General features: G+C 44.5%; 1 protein-coding gene across 1 annotated transcript in view; it reads right to left on the bottom strand.

Moving 5' to 3' along the window:
* Nucleotides 1–7,148: 7,148 nt before the first annotated feature.
* The window catches only part of SAXO1 (stabilizer of axonemal microtubules 1), a gene marked incomplete at its 3' end in the record, with an annotated part of 96,496 nt that continues 84,452 nt past the window's right edge, over nt 7,149–19,192 (bottom strand). Inside the window, exon 4 of the mRNA XM_079706706.1 lies at nt 7,149–8,152. Within this exon, the coding sequence (XP_079562832.1) occupies nt 7,149–8,152 (1,004 nt within the window). The remainder of the gene's footprint in view (nt 8,153–19,192) is intronic.

The following is a 19,192-nucleotide window of genomic DNA, read 5'->3' as shown; positions in this document are numbered from 1 at the left end:
CTGAGCCCTCGTGCCTAGGGCCCGTGCTCCGCAGCAAGAGAAGCCGCCACAGTGGGAAGCCCGCTCATCGCAACGAAGGGTGGCCCCCACTCGCCGCAACTAGAGAAAGCCCACACGCAGCAGCGAAGACCAAACACAGCCAAAAATAAATAAATAAAATAAAAATAAAAATAAAAATAAATAAATAAATAAATAAAAGAATGCTGAGTCACAGCCTGGGTTATACAAAGTTAAACAAGGTGCCTTTACAATAGTGTTTCACAGAGCTTTCAAAGGATTCATACGCATCATGCATCTCCAACAGGAGGCTCTAATATGCAGCCTTTCCCAAACTTATATGTCCAATGAACATTTTTGATAACCATATCACAGGGCTGGTAGTCCAAAGAAAAGACCTTTGGCTGATACATATTATCTGTAGGTTAACCTCAAGTTAAAATACTCCAAATCCCCATTCCCTTATTATTCTGGATAAATGAGATAAACGGGAATTCATTTATCCAACACTACTGATGCATTTGTCCAGACTTTAAAAATGTGTATGATTTTTTATTCTTTTTACTAAATTGGGGTCATAAGCACAAACTATGGTATATTTTCCAGACTTAATATGTATGCACATACGTGTGTGTGTGTGTGTGTGTGTGTGTGTGTGTGTGTGTGTGTGTTATATTGGGATAATTCATGAGCTGCCATACTTTTGAGTTCTGCATTTTCTAATTGGGTGTTCTGGGTTTTTTTTGGCCTCTAGTCCCACTGCCAAGCTATTAGCTGTCACTGCTTTCTGTTCTAAATGTGTCTACTTCTAGCAGCAGAGTCTCTGACTCTTCTCTGGGCTAGTAAACCAGGTAAGAGAAGCTCTTTGGGAACTTTGTGTGTAAAAAAAAAAAAAAGTGGAGGACAGGGGCCAACATGCTGAGAGTTAGCGCTGCATAAAGTACCTGAGTTTCCATACATGAATTGCATGTCAATGACTTTGGCAGCTTAAAAGCTGCTTATTTCCAGGTTCTTGCCTCAGTTTTGGACAGCTGAAGTTTCCAAATAACTGACCTCCAAATGTAAGAGATGTTACAATGCTCAGCCAAGAAAAGAGCCCCTCCAAGTCAATAGTAAGCATTGCGCCCTGCTTAGAAACTTCAAAATGAAAAAGTTTTGTTGTTGTTTTTTTATGCCCAGGAGAGCCTACAGTCCAAAAAAATTCCATTTCTTAGTTTATAAGTCATTCATTGGCATAGATGTCAAATTTCAATCATTTTTCACATATTTTGTCTGTCTATAACTCTCAAGTAGCTGCTTGCCTGTTTAAGGAGTATTTGTGGGCTCCCCTGTTTTATGGTCCTATAACATGAAATGGATGGAGTACTGGGGACATCAGGGAAGAAACCAAGCTTCCCCCTTGTCGTTGAAAGAACAGCCTTGGTCCTGATGAGATAGGCAGGTCGCAGGCGTGCAGGCAGGCTGGCTGGTCTTGGGCATTAAAAGCCCAAGAAAATCAGTGTTTTAGATTCAACCACAGGAAAGGAAAGTTCCTGAATCCTTTCAGTTAGCATCAAGCTGGGTTTGCTGCCACACTTCGAGGCTTGACAAGGAAAAGCCATCAGTACGTCTCATGTCGGCATCCAACCCTGTGACCCAGAGATATGGCTTAAAGAGGAGCCCAGCTTAGCATTGCCCTGATGCCTTTTCCAGAATCCAGAGCACATGTTCTGAAAGGCTCCCCCAGTGCACCCCCAATGTGGGGAGGAACCAAGCACCTGCTCAGCCAGCCATGTGGAAACTCTGAGCCTGCCCGGCCAAAGTAAACACCCCTGTCTGTCCCCATCCCTGGTGTTTATGCTCAGAAGGGCCCCTGTCCTCCACTTCACTTCAAGGCCTGAGGACCAGATGCGGGCCTGGGTGATGGCTGGGCAGACCTCAGGAGCCAGGGGGACATGTAAGCCGCAATTAGGACTGGTACACACCCCTCACCCGCCCTGCCCACTTCCTCTTGACAACCGCACAGCTGAAGAGCACTTCTGGAGGAAACGGATTGCTCAGCTCATCTTCATGCCCTAAATGACCAGATCCCAAAAAGGTGCACCCCTCTGGGAAGGTTCTGTTGTGCCAATCCCATTGCCTTGGAGCCGTTTGCTTCACTCCTGCATTAGAGGCAGAAGCATGGAGGGGGGTGGGGAGGACAGCTATTCTAACCGTGTACATTACTGCAAATGCTTTCAGGGCCGTGTGACTACAACGAAAAGGCATCTGGACACAGAGCAGGGAGTGCTTGCTCCCCCGCCACCCCCAGCAAGGCCCTGGCTGGGACAGCTGCTCCCGGTGTCAGAACTGGGCTGTGATTTCCGCTTAGTGGAGGGCTCTCTCTGAGCCCCCAGACCCTCCTCCATGAAATCGCTGGTGATGTCTGAAAGGGGCAGGAAGGAGGGTGACTGGGGCCGAGGACGGAGGGGGAGAGCACTGTCCGATGCCGTCTGCACAGCCTTGGGGAATGGCCTGGGGCTCAGAGGGTAGTGGCCCAAGATCCAGGGCTCCCATCACTGCATACACTGGTTGGCCTGGCACTTATTCTACGCGGACTGCCCAGGTTTGCCTGTCAGTCCCATCAGCGGTAAAAGTCACCCTCCAGGTGTGCTTTCCAGCAGAGAAGACCCCACAGAAGTCCATTAGCGCGGCAACACCTTCAACGGGCCCTCTGCCCAGGCAAGTGCCTTCCCGCTACCTCACATATACCATTCAACTCTAATAAAGCAATAATGAAATTATGAAATACCACAGGGAAGAAGATGGGAGGAGGGTCAGCAGTGAACAAGGGTTTTCAAGAAAATGGAAGAAGATGGGAGGTAGATGGCAGAATGAGCGTAGAGCAAAGCCCAGAATAAAAATGCCGCAGGCATGCTGGGGCTGATGGGGAGCGGGTCTGCCAGGCAGAACCCAGTAGGGGCTCAGGATTTGAAACAGCAGGTACCATAGAAAGCAGAGAGACAAACGGTGCTAAAAATGGGGATTGTTGAAAGAATCACTGACAATGGGCCCCACCTTCCCCAGCCTCTAGACACTGCCTGGCATAAGATATCAAAGCCAACCCAAAACAGGGGGGCCCATCTTCAAAGACTTTGACCCCTGTGAAAATGCAGCAAGCAGTAAAACGGAGATCCTTCAAGCTATTCCTGATGCTGTATTTATATCATAATTGGGAGGCCAAGTCGAAAGACGGTTCCTGATCTTCAAAAAATACAAGTGATGTGCCAGGGTCTTTATCCACACAGGTGGCCCCACTGTAAGGTGAACCAGGGGATAAGGGGTTCCCTGGCCACCTAGCCTGCTGACACAGGGCTGCCCCGTACAAAGCACAGGCAAGAAGACACCATCGTCAGGAGTGGGACATCCCAGCAGATGCCCCTGGGCACCATATGCTAAACCAGCAGACCACATCCACCCCACCCAGGGTATCCACACCAACTAGTCCCACTATCTCCAGCCAATCAGCCTCACCCTGAGGCCCCGCCTTCCTTAAGCAGGATAGAGTTTGCCATCTTTGAGCTTTAAAAGCTCCACCTGTTTTCTTCTCCAGAGCCTCATCCTCAGAGCATATTGGATTCTGCACTGGAGCAGGTTCCCTGCTTGGCCATAACTTTTCTTCGTGTTTGATTTCTGGTCTCTAAAAATTTTTCTTTTATAACATGGTGAAAGCCTTGAAAACCCTGTGCTTTGGTAGGTGATTAAGCTCCCACATCATGCCCACAAATGAAAAATACATGAAATAAATTATAAATGTATATTTCAAGAGAAGGCAACGTGTTCGAAGTCTTCCATCATTGGAGTTTGTTGAATAGGATGCTATGGGGTGTTAGAGCAGTGTGTGCACGCATGTGCATGTGTTTTCACAGCTGCTAAAGAATCTTGCTCCCACAAACTCTTATATGGGAGGCCCAATACACAGAACTGATTACAAGAAGCTGCCATGGCAAAGCAGGGAAGGGGAATCAAGGTCCCATCTGCTCAGCTCACCTTCTCTTTCCCTTCTCATGGCCCAAGTAACTTCCTAAAACGACATTTCCAGGGAGCACAGTTAGCAACCCTGCCTCTGAACAACTAAAAAGTAAACTTAACTATATGAAAAAAAGGAGGTGCTTTAACTTTATAAAATATACAAAGTTTAAAACATGAGCAGTTATCCTTACCTGCACACTTGTGAACAATGACCAATAAAATCACAGGTAAATTCAGCCAGGCGGAATTCAGCCATCACCACCACCGTCCTCCTCCTCACCTATGTTTAATAAATTAAAGGTGAGCCAGGCCTAAGTGACTGATACATGCTCAATCATTCAATCCAAACCACAAAACCATGAGACCAGTATTGCTATTATCCACATTTTAAAGAATCTGACCAAGGTCCCATAGCTAGTGGGTGACAAGGGCCAAGATGCAAGCCCAGGTCTGCTGGACACGCCTTGCACACTCTTAGTCATGGTGTTCCACTAGTACCCATAATAGCCACTTGTGTCCTTCTTTATGTGTTTTATGAATTTTTTTTACTTGTATTAACCACTTTCATAAGGAGGAGGACAGGTAGTAGAGGGAGAGCCAACTCCTTAAGTCCTAAAGAGACAGGCAAGGCAGGGATGCCCTGGGTGGCTCATCTAGCCTGGGGTCACCATGGAGGTGACCCCAAATGTCCCAAAGGAAGGGCTCAGAGGAAATTTCTCACCCCGAGGGGACTCAGTGCCCCTGCATCAGCCAGGTCTGCACATCCTTCTTCAGCTTCTTCCCTTCCTACTCATCAGACACATTAGAAAAGCTTATTAGTTTTGATATAACCACACACTATCATATAACTATACTAAGAAGACGGGGGAGAGAAGGAAGGGATATAAAAGAATTAATATCCCTAATCTACCAAAACAGACAATGTCTAAAATGGATGAGTCAGGGACTTCCCTCATGGTGCAGGGGTTAAGAATCCACCTGCCAATGCAGGAGACATGGGTTCGATCCCTGGTCTGGGAAGATCCCACATGCCGCGGAGCAACTAAGCCCGTGCACCACAACTACTAAGCCTGCGCTCTAGAGCCCGTGAGCCACAACTACTGAAGCCTGTGCCCTAGACCCCGTGCTCCACAAAAAGAGACGCCACCCAATGAGAAGCCCACTCACCACAACTAGAGAAAGCCCACATGCAGCCATGAAGACCCAATGCAGCCAAAAAAAATAAATAAAAATAGTGAGAAAATATTTTTTAAACTTTTTTTTAATTAAAAAAATAAAATTGATGAATCAACAGACAGCAGTATACGTATATTATTTAGGAATTTGAAGGAAAATATTAGCAGAAACAGATCCAATAATTTACAATTGTTCTCTGGGGAAGTCATAGTAGAGGCCAAGGGGCAGCTACTTAAGAGATTGCTACATTTTTATAAGCATTTTAGCACCATTTGGTTTTTCAAATCAAGTGCCAATATTTGATTTGTGAAAATGAAACAAAAATAATAAAACTTGCCCTCCTAAGTGGTCTCCTTTAGCTTAATGGACTCCAGAAAGGAGTTCAAACAGAGACAGTGCGGTTTGATGTGGTTTGTGGAGCCATGCGATCTGAGCCACCGCAGATGGGGGGTGCCTGGTGTTGGGTGAAGAGCCCTGGATCTTGAAACAGAAGACCTGGGTTCCAATCCTGGCCTTGGTGCTCCAAGCTCTGTGGCTTTCAGCAAGCTGCATAATCTCTCTGAGCTTCTTTACCGCATAAGGGCAGGCATCCAGACCTGATATAACTAAGAGGATTAAATAATATAGATCTCAACCCAGTGAAGCAAACCTCGTGAGGAGAAAAGGGTGGGGACCTGAATGTCTGGGCCAGGTAGGTGAAAGCCATGGACAGACTTGGATAAGAGACATAGGTCTCTTGCCCATGAACAGGCACTGAGCTGGAATTTCCCCTCTCCCCTCCACATTGTTCCCCAGTTCCCTGAGACCATGGAGTATATTTTAGGGTTCCACAGACTCAAAAGAGAGACGGGTATCCCAGGTGTCAATCTTCATCCCTCTGTATGAGGCTCACCCAGACCCTGAATCCACCTGATCCTGGCCTGGGCCCTCTTGAACAAAGTCCTTCCTTGACTCTTCTGAATTAAAAAAAAAAATCTCCAAACTACTTAGCCTTAGGATCAAACCTTAGGCCCCAAAGAGGAACCTCCAGCCCTTTCTCCAGGACAGGATCCAGCTCACCACTGTGTCAAGCCTTGTGAGAGTTCTGATCACAGCTGTCATTTTAGGACAAGCAGGTCCAGGAACCAGCCCAAGCTGAGGCCATTTTTTCCAGGTTCTGAGCATTTAGAAGAGCTCACAGCTCAAGGGCCAGCTGCCAACTGCCTGGTTGCCGAGGGTCCCTTTTTCCCCCTCCTCTCCCTGGACTCAGAGTCTGCACTGGTTTGGGAGTGAGAGAGGTCTGGCAGGTCCATGCTTCCCTGGGACTGCCATAGAACCTCTTTCTACCCCCCAACTCCCATGACCAGACCCACACCCATTCAGACAACACTGCTCATGCTCATATGCCATGATGTGAAGAGGTAGAAAGATGCCCTGTGCAGCAGCCCTGGGCAGAGAGAACCCAAAACAAGACTCCAGGTCAGGCCCAAGGCACTCCCACCAGGATGCGGAGGCAATGAGAGAGTTAGGCTGAAATCTCCCCGAAGGTTGCAAAGAACACAGCCTGCTCTCTGTGTAGACAGCATGTGGGGTGAACACACAGACCTGCAGATTCAATCCCCCCAAAGTAAAGTTTATATTCTTTGGCACTTCATACTTGGCAAGGGTTAATCATGTCAATTAATACAATGATTAAATTAATAAAGTACATCTGGATGGGAAAAAAACCCTCAGAGACCAGCTTTGATTCCATGAGCACAAGGTAAAGGACCCAAGAGGGGAAGACGGCAGAAGGAGGGTTAAGGGGACTAATTAGCCAGTGATTAAATGTCATTTTCCTTGAGTCAAGTGATTCTCATTTTATTCAAGTGTGCTGGAAACGATGGTGAAGATTTCTTTTTTTTCATTTTGGGGAATTCTTTTTTGTTGTTGTTTTTGTCCAACGAATAACTCAATTATCTGCTTTTAGAAGTAGTGTGCAATTCCTAAATTACAATCTTTAAAAATCAAGATGACACTGTCAACTCCTGCTGGTTAGGATTTTCTGAATCACCTACACAAAGACGGCTGCTCCGCTGAGAGCCTGTCTGGGAAACTGGCCTGTATATTCTGTGCCCCAAAGCATCTGTTTCCTCAAAGATGTAGCCGGGAGGCTCAGGGTATGAAGCCAGGCACCTGCTCATTTCCTTAGGAGTAAAGCTGATGGTATATGTGGTCTGGCCCTCCACAGGGATATTTCCTCGAGGGCGAGACCAGGGGGGCTTACAGCTTTTGGTAGCGATGGGAGGGTAGGGCACATAGTGGGCTCTTGTGGTGGTCAGGCAGTCCAAGGGCTCGGTGGGAAGGTTCAGCTGGGGGATAGGCTTGACTGGCTCGGTCCGCATGCTGGCCCACTGCTTATAGTCCTCTTTGGTCGTGGTGGAGCTTTCAAAGCGGCCACCCTTCTTGACCGAGAGCACCGGTCGGTAGGACTGAGCTGGGGCACCCTTAGGGTACGTGTAGTGGGCCTGCACTGTCGTCAGAAGGTCCATCTTTTTTTCAGGAGCGACATAGGTGGCGAGAGCTTTGGAGAACATCTGGGGCGTTGGCCAAGCTTGGTACTTATCTCGAAATTCAGTGGTGTTACAGAACGGCGTGTCTAGCACACTAGGCCTGGCTGGAGGTTTCAAGCTCTTGGCTGGCTCCCCCATCAGGCCCCGGTATGACTCGTTGTGAGTGGTAAGGCTTTCAAAGGGGATTTCACAGGGTCTGAACTTCTCCGGCTCATACACATAGCGTTTCTCCATGGGGTGGGCCACGTAGCTCATCTTGTAGTTTGTCGTATCCTCCAGGGGGATGTTACAGAGCTTGAGTACGGCCAGAGGCTTACAGCTCATGGTGTTCACCAGGCCCTTCACGGAGTAGTCATCCTGGTGTGTGGTTCGGCTATCAAACTTGGTTGACGCTGGCCGGTAGTTGTGTGGCAGACGAAGCAGTTCTCGTTTTGGTTGGTTCCAGGGTAAATAATCAGCTGAAAATAAGGCAGAAGTGGTAATCACTCATAAATCCAGTCACTCAACCTGCACGTATTCCAAGAAGCCCCAAAGCCACAAGCTAATCTCCAGTGAGATGTTCCCTGAGACAAAGAACAGAGTAGATCCCTGCTACCACCTCAACCAAGGGCTTGGTGTTCCAACTTTGTGGTATTTGAGGGCTACTGTGTGGAAGAGACAAATTTATAGGAGTCTCATCATACCCACAACGCTGCATGCAAGGATTTTAGAGGGTCCACAGCCATGGGAGGATCCAGGGAATCGATTCCAACAGAGAAGTCCAACCGCTGGTTTACCCTGATCCAAGAACAGTTCCACTCCTCTAAGGGGAAGGTGGCCTCTGTGAATCAGCAAAGAGTGACTGGGAAGGTGCATGCAGGGCAGTGAGACAGGGGATTCACAACCCACCACTGCTGGGCCACCAGCCAGACCTACCAGGCCTCCCTGGTCATCTGTGGAGTGACAGCCATTAAGTCTCTATAATCCACACAAATCAAACATGGCACTCCAACGGAATAAGGGCACTGTGTTGGCTAGCCAACTCTGAATCCACAGGGAATTCTCTTGCCTACAACTTTACAAAGAAAACAAAAGCAGCTTCCCCAGGAGTCTTTGAGGTATATAGCCAACACCAGTGGAATCCACAGGCACACTTTCTTTAAACAGCTTTATTGAGGTATAATTTGTGTAACATAAAATGTACCATTCTTCATATACAATTCAATAACTTCTACAGAGTTGTGCAACTATCTATAATCAAAATCTAGTTATACTGAGTCACCTTGCTGTACAGCAGAAATTAACACAACATTGTAAATCAACTATACTTCAATAAAAAAATAAAATTTAAAAATCTATTTGTAAAACATTTCCATCAACCCAAAAAAGATCAATCAAGCCCATCTGCAGTCTTCATTCCCATCCCTGGGCAACCATTAATCAGTTCTTGGTCTCTATAAATGTGCCTTTTTCTGGACATTTCCTATAAATAGAATTGCACAATAGGTAGTGTTTTGCATTGGCTTCATTCACTAAGCATGTAATGGAGGTTTATCCCTGTCATAGCATATATCAGTTCACTCCTTTTTATTGTTGAATAGTACTAGAGTATATGTATATACCAAATTTTGTTTATCCATTCATCAGTTGGTAGGCATTTGAGTTGTTTTCACCTTTTGGCTATTATGAAAATTTCTGCTATGAACACTGATAGACAAGTATTTGTGTGGATATATCTTTTTTTTTTTTTTTTTTTTTTTTTGCGGTACGCGGGCCTCTCACTATTGTGGCCTCTCCCGTTGCGGAGCACAGGCTCCGGACGCGCAGGCTCAACGGCCATGGCTCACGGGCCCAGCCGCTCCGCGGCATGTGGGATCTTCCCAGACCGGAGCACGAACCCGTGTCCCCTGCATCGGCAGGTGGACTCTCAACCACTGCGCCACCAGGGAAGCCCTGGATATATCTTTTCATTTCTCTTACATAGATACCAAGAAGCAGAATTGATAGGTTATATGTTAAACCTATGTTTAACTTTTCAGGATACTGCAAACTCTTCCAAAGTGGGTGTGCCAGTTTACTTTCCTACCAGCAATGTATGAAGGTTCTCATTTCTCCACATCTTCAACACTTGTTATTATGGTTTGTTTTTTAATTATAGACATTCTGTAGCGGGTGTTTAGTGGTATCTCATCGTATTTTAACTTACATTTCCCTGATGACTAAAAATGTTGAGTATCTCTATATGTGTTTATTAGCCATTCATGTGTCTTTTTTTGGTAAAATATCTACTCAAATCTTTTGCCCATTTTTTAAAATAGTTGTTTGTCTTATTTTTGAGTTATAAGAGTTATTTGCATATTCCAGATACAAGTCCAATAGCAGATATGTGATTTGTAAATATTTTTTCCCGGTCTATCACTTATCATTTCATTTTCTTGCTAGTATCTCTTGAAGCACACAGAGGTTTTGAATTTTCATAAAGTTCAGTTTTTCCCTATGTCTTAGCCTAAAAGATTTAAAATTTTACCTTTTACATTTAGGTCTCTAACACTTTTTGAGTTAATTTTTAGTATGGCGTGAAGTAAGGTCTAAGCTCACTTTTCTGCATGTGGATATCTAATATGTCAGCACCATTTGTCAAAAAGACAAATTTTCAGCTCTTTTGGTTTGATTTTCACATATAAAATTTAGGATCACTTTGCCAATTTCTGCAACAACAAGAACAACAACAACAAGCCTGCTGGAATTTTTATAGGAATAGCATTAAATCTATAAATAAATTTGGGTGGAACTGTATCTTAACTGTATTGAATCTTCCAGTCTATGAACATGGACTCTCACTACCTGTTTCCATATTATTTCTCTCAGCACTATTTTGTACTTTTCAGTGTACAAGTCTTACATTTATTTTTTTTAACTTATTACAAATATTTTATTCATTTTGAGGCTATAATGAAAACTGTCTTAATTTTGTTTTCAGATTTTCAATGCTAATATATATTTTTTCAATGCTAATTTTTATATATTGCTCTTCAACACTGACACACTGATGAATTCATTCTAGTAGTTTTTTTGTGGATTCTTTTTTTTTTTTTTTTTTTTTTTTTTGCGGTGTGCGAGCCTCTCACTGTTGTGGAGCACAGTCTCTGGGTGCGCAGGCTCAGCAGCCATGGCTCACAGGCCCAGCCACTCCGCGGCATGTGGGACCCTCCCGGACTGGGGCACGAACCCATGTCCCCTGCATCGGCAGGCGGACTCTCAACCACTGTGCCACCAGGGAAGCCCTACTTTGTGGATTCTTTAGGATTATCTTATCTGAGAATAAAGACAGATTTACTTCTTCCTTTCTAATCTAGATGCATTTATTTATTTGTTTTTCTTACATTACTGCACTGGCTAGAACCTCCACTACAATGTTGAATAAAAGAGGTGAGAACTGCTATCCTAGCCATGTTCCCAATCTCAGGCTGAAAGCATTCAGTCTTTCCACATTAAGTATGATGTTAGCTATAGGGGTTTTTGTGGAAGCACTTTATCAGGCTGAGGAAGTTTCCTTCTATTCCTAGTTTCTTGAGAGCTTTTATGGGTACCAGATCTTGTCAAATGCTTTATCTGTGGCTTTCAATCATGTAGGTTTGTCTTTTACCTTATTAATATAGTATATTACATTAATTGATCTACTGATGTTAAACCAATCTTGCACTCCTGGAATAAACCCCACAGTTTTCTAATTATTGGTTCTGTAATTGTCTTTTAATTTAGAGAAAAGTATATATTTACCTATATAAGTAGTTTTATCAGTGTTCTTTATTCTTTGCACGGATTTGTGCTAACATTCAGTATTATTTTCTTTTAGTCTGAAGGACTTCCTTTATTATTTCTTAAGGCAAGTCAGTGAGCTACAAATTCACCCAGTCTTTGTTTATCTGGGAATATATTTTCCCATCATTTTTTTTAACATCTTTATTGGATTATAATTGCTTTACAATGGTGTGTTAGTTTCTGCTGTATAACAAAGTGTATTAACTATGTGTATACATATATCCCCTCCCTCTTGCGTCTCCCTCCCACCCTCCCTATCCCACCCCTCTAGGTGGTCACAAAGCACTGATCTGATCTCCCTGTGCTATGCAGCTGCTTCCCACTAGCTAGTTATTTTACATTTGGTGGTGTCTATATGTCCACGCCACTTTCTCACCTCATTTCCCATCATTTTTGAAGCATAATCTTTAACAGTTATAGAATTCTTGGTTGACAGGATTTTTTTTCCTTTCAGTACTTTGAGTATGTCACACCACTGTTTCTGATGAGAAGTTAGTTAGTTATTGTCATTTCCCTGTATGTGATGAGTTGTTTCTCTTTTGCTTTTTTCCAAATCTTTGGCTTTCAACATTTTGACTGTTATGTGAATAGGGGTGGATCTCTTTGCATTTATTCTCTTTGGATTGTGCTTCTTGGACATGCAGATTAATATTTTTCATCAAATTTAACAGTTTTGACAATTAAATATTTTTCCGCCCCTTCTTCTTCTGGGCCTCCCATTATCTGTCTGTTGGTACACTTAATGGTATCTCACAAGTCTCTGAGTTCATTTTTCTCAATTTTTTCTCATTCTTCAGATTGGATAATCTCTACTGAGATCTCCATTTTCATGGATTCTTTCTTCTGTCGGCTCAAATCTGCTATTAGGCACCTCTAATGAATTTTTAAATTTTGATTATTGTCCTTCCAGTTGCAGAGTTTTCATTGAATTATTTTTAGGATTTCCCTTTATAGTATTCTCTATTTGGTTAGAAATTGTTGTTATATTTCCCTTTATTTCTTTAAACATGGTTTCCTGTTGTTCTTTGAACATATTTATAATAGCTACTTTGAAATATTTGTCTGCTAGGTCTAACATCTGGGCCTCTTCAGAGATAGTTTCTATTAACTGCTTTTTTCCTGGATCACACTTCCCTGTTTCTTTTTATGCCTCATCATTTTTTTGTTAAAAACTCAACACTTTGGACAATATGCCTCAGCAACCCTGGATTCTGATCTTCCACTGGGAATAGTTTTTGCTGTTTGTTTAGTGACCTGCCTGCAGTAATTCTATAGAGTCTTATCTCCCCTGCAATGTGTGGCCACTGATGTTTTTGCTGAGTTTTTTCTTTTTAATTGATTTTATTTTTAAGCCTAGGTTCCTAAGAGCCACCCTCTATCAGCATAGTTTAGCAATCAGCCTATGATTAACCAGAAGTTATACTTAATCACCTTAAGCCACTAAGGCTTTCACCATTTGCTAATGGATCTCTGTGTGTGTTGGAGAATATAGTCAAAGATCAGGCAGTTAACAAGTCTTCCCCAGCTTTTATTTTCTGCTGGGCTGTCTCTTGTCTCCTCTGCACATACACTAGGCATCATATTCAGCCAGGAAAGATGAGTAAATAACTAGACCCTTTCTCTGATCTCTTGAGCCTTCACACTGCCTTGCCCATATGCACACTCTTCCAGACCACCAAGAATATGTATGAGTTTATCAAGGCCTACTCTGTGTCTGTCTCATTCTCTGGATCTCTTTGGTAAATTTCTGACTGTTCTACTGGACTGTTGCTTGCTTCAAGTAGTACTGCAACCTCAGACTAACTGCAGAAGTTGTCTTCCCTGGTTATTTTGCCATTAATATCACTATTTTTTTATTGGAATGCCTGGGTATGTACTTTACTCCAATCAGCCCCCACTGGCAGCAGAGCTGCTGGTTTTCACAGCCCAGCCTGCCCAGGCAGAACCTACCACACAGATGGAACTTGGGGGACGGGTGATGGAAACAGCCCCAGGATAAAACACCACACACCCCCACTGTTCATACACAAGGTTTAGTAGTTTTTCTTGAATAAATGGTTCTCAATTTGTTGTATGCCTTTGGTTGATTTCCAGAGTCCTAAAATGGTTGGTTTTTATTATTTTGTTACTTTTTTGGGAAGAGAATTTATCAGGCTCCTCACTCTACCACTCTGTAAGGCCTGACATACCCACTCCCCAGGCACAGTCTTAAGCTTATTTTAGGCTAATAATACTACCAACTATTTATTTTAAATTGGCTTCATTTTAATTGAAAATCTAATCTTTCTCCAAGAGCCATTAATGGCTCTATCAGCATCTTGAAAGCATTAGGGGGCCTTAGAGGGAACCATCTCGCTGAATATAAACCACATGTTTCCCCCTCAGACTTTAAGCCTCACTGAAATGGGGGCATCTACCTGTAGATGCCTACATACTGCCTCAAGGTGCATGGGGGTGGGTAGGACAGGGTTTTCTGGCCCTCTTCTGTGATGGATGAAGTGTTAAGAAAACAGGTTCCTAAACTGAAAGTTGCCTCATGTGATTTCTGATACCCAACAATACAGTTGAAACCACATTATTATCTAACCTCCTAACTTCCTCCACCCAGCATATATTACAAAAAACCTCCACAGGACCCTGAAAACCTCAGAATTACACATGACAAACTATTCACATGCCTGAAAAGCCGCCAGTAAAAGCCCTTCAGGGCCAGAGTGTCATATGCATAATTGGCAAGAACCTCTTTAAAAGAGATTCCATTCAATAATGTGTTAAAAAAAAAAACTTAGCTAAACCTAAAGCTGAGTATCAACTAATTACACTCTCAATCTTTCCAATTGCACAGCGTTGTGAAAATGCCAAAATTACAACCAAATGCTACTGGAGCATATATTACTGGTGGTTTTCTGGAGCCCAGTAAAGGTGCTGGCCATAAGAGTAGTAAGAGAAAACTTTGAAAACTTTTCCTATGGAACCATAGTAAGCAGAGCATATAGACATAATACATATGTACCCATTGAAATACATTATTTTTAATATATTTAATTGGTCTTTGATTTCTTTTTTCCCCTCCTTTGTAAGGAGAATCAATGTATGGCCACCAAACATGAAGGTTGCTACGAAAAAGACTTATGGAAGCAAATTTCCACAAGAGAAACAAGTCATCAAATGAGTCATCAAATGAGTGATAAACCAAGAGATAAGGCAAGGATGTGGACCCTCAAAAATGCATGAGGTTGTGCAGGACCAACCAAAGGGCAGAGTAAATGTCATGGGTCTTCTCTAATCTTCACTCCTGCTCTTGGCCTGCACCCACAGAGTAACAGACCTGATGGGGATTTGTGCAAATCTAATGCCAAACGGTGTCACCTGGAGCCCTTGTAAACAGTGATCCAGAACCATTCGTTCATTTATTCCCTCACTAAACACATCTTTGTTGCTGCATCTCCTGTGCTAAAAACTGTAAGTACATGTTTGGCATTCAAGGCCAAGTTTTGGAAGCCACTATATCATGGAGGAGTAATGGAAAAAATAAACCACTGAGATTATGTGATATGGCAAGTATTATTCAAAAAACTAGTAAGGGCTTCCCTGGTGGCGCAGTGGTTGAGAGTCCGCCTGCCGATGCAGGGGACGCGGGTTCGTGCCCCGGTCCGGGAGGATCCTGTGTGCCGCGGAGCGGCTGGGCCCGTGAGCCATGGCCGCTGAGCCTGGGCGTCTGGAGCCTGTGCTCCGCGGCGGGAGAGGCCACAGCGGTGAGAGGCCCGCGTACCTCAAAAAACAAAAAACAAAACAAAAAACTAGTAAGACACATAGGTAGCAAACTGACACCTATAGGTGAATTCTAATGACAAATATGTTCTCTTTGACTACAAACTGATTTGTTTCTTTTTAAACCTGAATTTCAGAGAACTATGAAATCCACCCTCAAGTACATATGTAGCCAGAATAAAACCAAAGGGTCGGGACTTCCCTGGTGGTATCGTGGTTAAGAATCTGCCTGCCAATGCAGGGGACACGGGTTCGATCCCTGGTCAGGGAAGATCCCACATGCCACACAGCAACTAAGCCTGTGTGCCACAACTACTGAGCCTGTGCTCTAGAGCCAGCAAGCCACAAATACTGGAGCCCGTGCACCACAACTACTGAAGCCCACACGCCTAGAGCCCGTGCTCCACAACAAGAGAAGCCACCGCAATGAGAAGCCCACACACTGCAACGAAGAGTAGCCCGCACTCACCGCAACAAGAGAAAGCCCATGTGCAGCAACAAAGACCCAACACAGCCAAAAATTTAAAAAAAAAAAAAAAAAGAATCTGCCTGCCAATGAAAGGGACAGGAGTTCAATCCCTGGGCCAGGAAGATCCCACATGCTGCAGAGCAACTAAGCCCACGCACCACAACTACGGAGCCTGCGTGCCACAACTACTGAGCCCACATGCTGCAACTACTGAGGCCCGAGCTCCTAGAGCCTGTGCTCCGCCACAAGAGAAACCACCACAATGAGAATCCTGTGCACCCCAGCGAAGAGTAGCCCCCGCTCGCCGCAACTAGAGATAGCCCACGCACGGCAACGAAGACCCAACGCAGACAAAAATAAATTTAAAAAAAAAAAAAAAAACCAAAGGGTCTAAGCATGCCTGGTTCAGAAGAGTCCTGTTGCTACTTCACTGGTATTCATTCATTAACTATGTGTAAGTAGATAGCAGTTAACAGGTGCCAGAAGTTTAAGAAAAATAAAAGAGAAGAAAATAGGGTTTTCTCAATCTTAACTTTCTCGGTAGGGAAAAGTCAGCCATGATTCAGTTTTAGCAGCGGAATACTATTCTCTGGTTTGCAGAGGGCAATTTGAGATGTAACTGTTTGGAGAAGGGGAGGAATATGGGAGAGCTGGAGGTAGGAGAGAATAAAACTTAAGTATTCGATTGTTTTTTTTTTCTGTGTGTTGATGTTGAGGGGTATTTTGTGGGAGGAAGTGGGGGGATTTTCCTTAAAATAACACCACTAGGCTACTCCATCCTTGCCAACCCCTAAGGAAAGCAAGGAGCATTTCTCACCCCTAGACCTCTCCTTGCATGTACCTCAAGGCGGGAAAGGAAAACTGCGCTGAGCAGGCAGTTGTTCTGAAGAATCTCTAACTATTCCAAGATGTGTAAATCCAGGCAGCCCATAGGGAGGACGTGGAAAGTAGAGGAGGTAGTTGGATGAGCCCTACCAAGTCCCTGCCCCTCCCCCGTAAGGTAAGCGCTCACTCCGGCTTTGTTTTATCCTGGTGCTCAGTGTCCATTTTTGGCCCTCCTGGAAACGCTGGATGAAAAGGGAGCCAAACGAGCCCTGCAGAGGCCTGAGTGCCATCCCACCATGTGCCTGGTTGTGCTGACCCCTTAGTAAAACATCTGCTATGGTGCCTGCTTTGTTGAGGGTAACAGGCAAAGAAAAAGATCCCTGCCCTCCAGGAGCTTGCAGTCTAGCCAAGGAGACAATGTTAAACAAAATTACAAGATGAATTACAAAACAAGGGAGTACAAGACACTCTTAGAGCACCTAACAGGGTGTGTTTGGTCTGGCATGGGGGAAGGTCTGGGACTCCCCCTGAAGGTGTGATCCTTAAGCCACTCGCTGAAGGATGATGCTGGACAGGAGACAGGAGGACTGCTCTCTAAAGAGGGAAGAGCAGTGCAAAATACCCTGAGACAGAAAAGAAACAGAGCAAAGGAACTGAAAGAAGTTCCTGTGGCCGGAGCAGAGGGGCTCAGGGAGAAGGAACCAAACCTGCAAGGAAGCAGAGGAGTTGGTCAAGGTGTGGGATTTTATCCTAAGAACCATAATAATTACTGAAGGAGCTTTAGGCAGAGGTCATGTGAGACTGCCATCTGCAAAAGCCCTCTCTGCTTCCATTCTGTGGATAATGGAGATGAGCTGACAAGGTCGGAGCAATGCTCAGGCACATGTCCAGGTGTAGATATGGAGAAGACAGCGTTCGGTTGCTGCTAGGAGGAAGCAACCGCAGGACAGAAGAGAGAGGGAGTAAGAGACGGGCTGCAGTGATATAACGTGGAATAGGCTGTATGATGACGGGCACAGGCGGGGCTGATGCTGAGAAGGAAGGTTGAGGCATCAGTGGGCTGGAGATCCCAGTGAGGCCAAGGACTGTCAAGGTGGGTGTAAATAGGGGAGCAAGCCAGAAGGACCTGATGGTGGAGGGCACGAAGGTGGAGCCATGTAGGGGTATGACAATATCCAGAATGTGGCTTGGCAGAAGGCGGCTACAGAAGAGTGGAAGAGGGCGACACTGAAGGTAAGAAAGTAAAAGGACACACACACATTAAAAAAAAAAAAAAAGAAAGAAAGAAAAAGCAGAGAAGCTCAGCCAAATGCAGAATCTTCAAGAATAATAGATTAAAAAAAAAAAGAATAATAGATTTAGAGCTCCTGGAAGGGCTTCAGGAAGATTCCTACAACCCCTCAAGCCTCCCCACTTCCCCTTGGCTAAGTGTTTGGCATGGCTAAGTAAAAGTCATTATCGTCACAATCACATAGACACCCACAGACATGTGACAGGAACAGTTTAGCACATACTCTTAAGGCAGCCACGTGCATCATAAGCAGCAAAGTTAATGGTCACAAAGCGGGCCTCCATCCCCATGGTCTCAGCCCTGTGGCTCGTGCTCCACGGAGAGCGACACGCTGCCTGCGCTACCACACCCGCCACTCCACACCCTCTCTCTCCTACTAGACTATAAAGTCAAGGGCAGGTCGTTATGCTTCCTTCACAGTTCCCAATACCATGCCTGGAATGCAGGAGGTGCTCAATGAAGAGTGCGATCGTCCCATTAAAATGAAGTTCAAAACTGGCAAAACTGGGCTTCCCTGGTGGCGCAGTGGTTGAGAGTCCGCCTGCCGATGCAGGGGACACGGGTTCGTGCCCCAGTCCGGGAAGATCCCACATGCTGCAGAGCAACTAAGCCCATGTGCCATGACCGCTGAGCCTGCACGTCCGGAGCCTGTGCTCCGCAACAGGAGAGGCCACAACAATGAGAGGCCCACATACGGCAAAAAAAAAAAAAAAAAACTGGCAAAACTAATTTATGAAGTTAAAAGTCAGCATAATCGTTCTATCCTGGGTGGAAATGGTAACTGGAAGGGAGTATCAATGCTATATGTCTTGATCTGCATCCTGTTTCCACGTGTATTTACTCAAAATTCACTGGTCTGTATCATTATGTATTTGTACATTTTTTCTGTAGGTTACGTTTTCATAATTTTTTTAATGAACCAATCAGTCAGTGGTGGAACCCAACTAAGCTTCAACTTGAAATGCTTCCCTCATATAGGATGGGAACGGCAAGCTGAGGCAGGGGTTGGCAGATACTTTCTGTAAGCGGCCAGATATTAAATGAGTTAGACCTCGCATGCCATATGGTCTCTGTCTCAGCCCCTCAGCTTTGCTGCTGTAGCACAAACGTAGCCATAGATAACAGAGAAACCAAATGGGTGTGGCCGTGTTCCAGCAAAACATAGTCATGACACTGAACTTTGAATTTCACTTACTATTCACATGTTCTAAAGTAATAGTCTTTTTCTCATTTTTTTTAAGCATTCAAAAATTTAAAAGGCATTTTTAGCTCTCTAGCTGTACAGAAATAGGCTGAAGGCCAGATTTGGCCACAGAAAGTACTCTGCCCAGCACTATTTAC

Source organism: Hyperoodon ampullatus (genome assembly GCF_949752795.1).
Source record: "Hyperoodon ampullatus genome assembly, chromosome: 6".
Taxonomy (NCBI): Eukaryota; Metazoa; Chordata; class Mammalia; order Artiodactyla; family Ziphiidae; genus Hyperoodon; species Hyperoodon ampullatus.
This window is presented reverse-complemented; position numbering and strand designations above follow the sequence as displayed.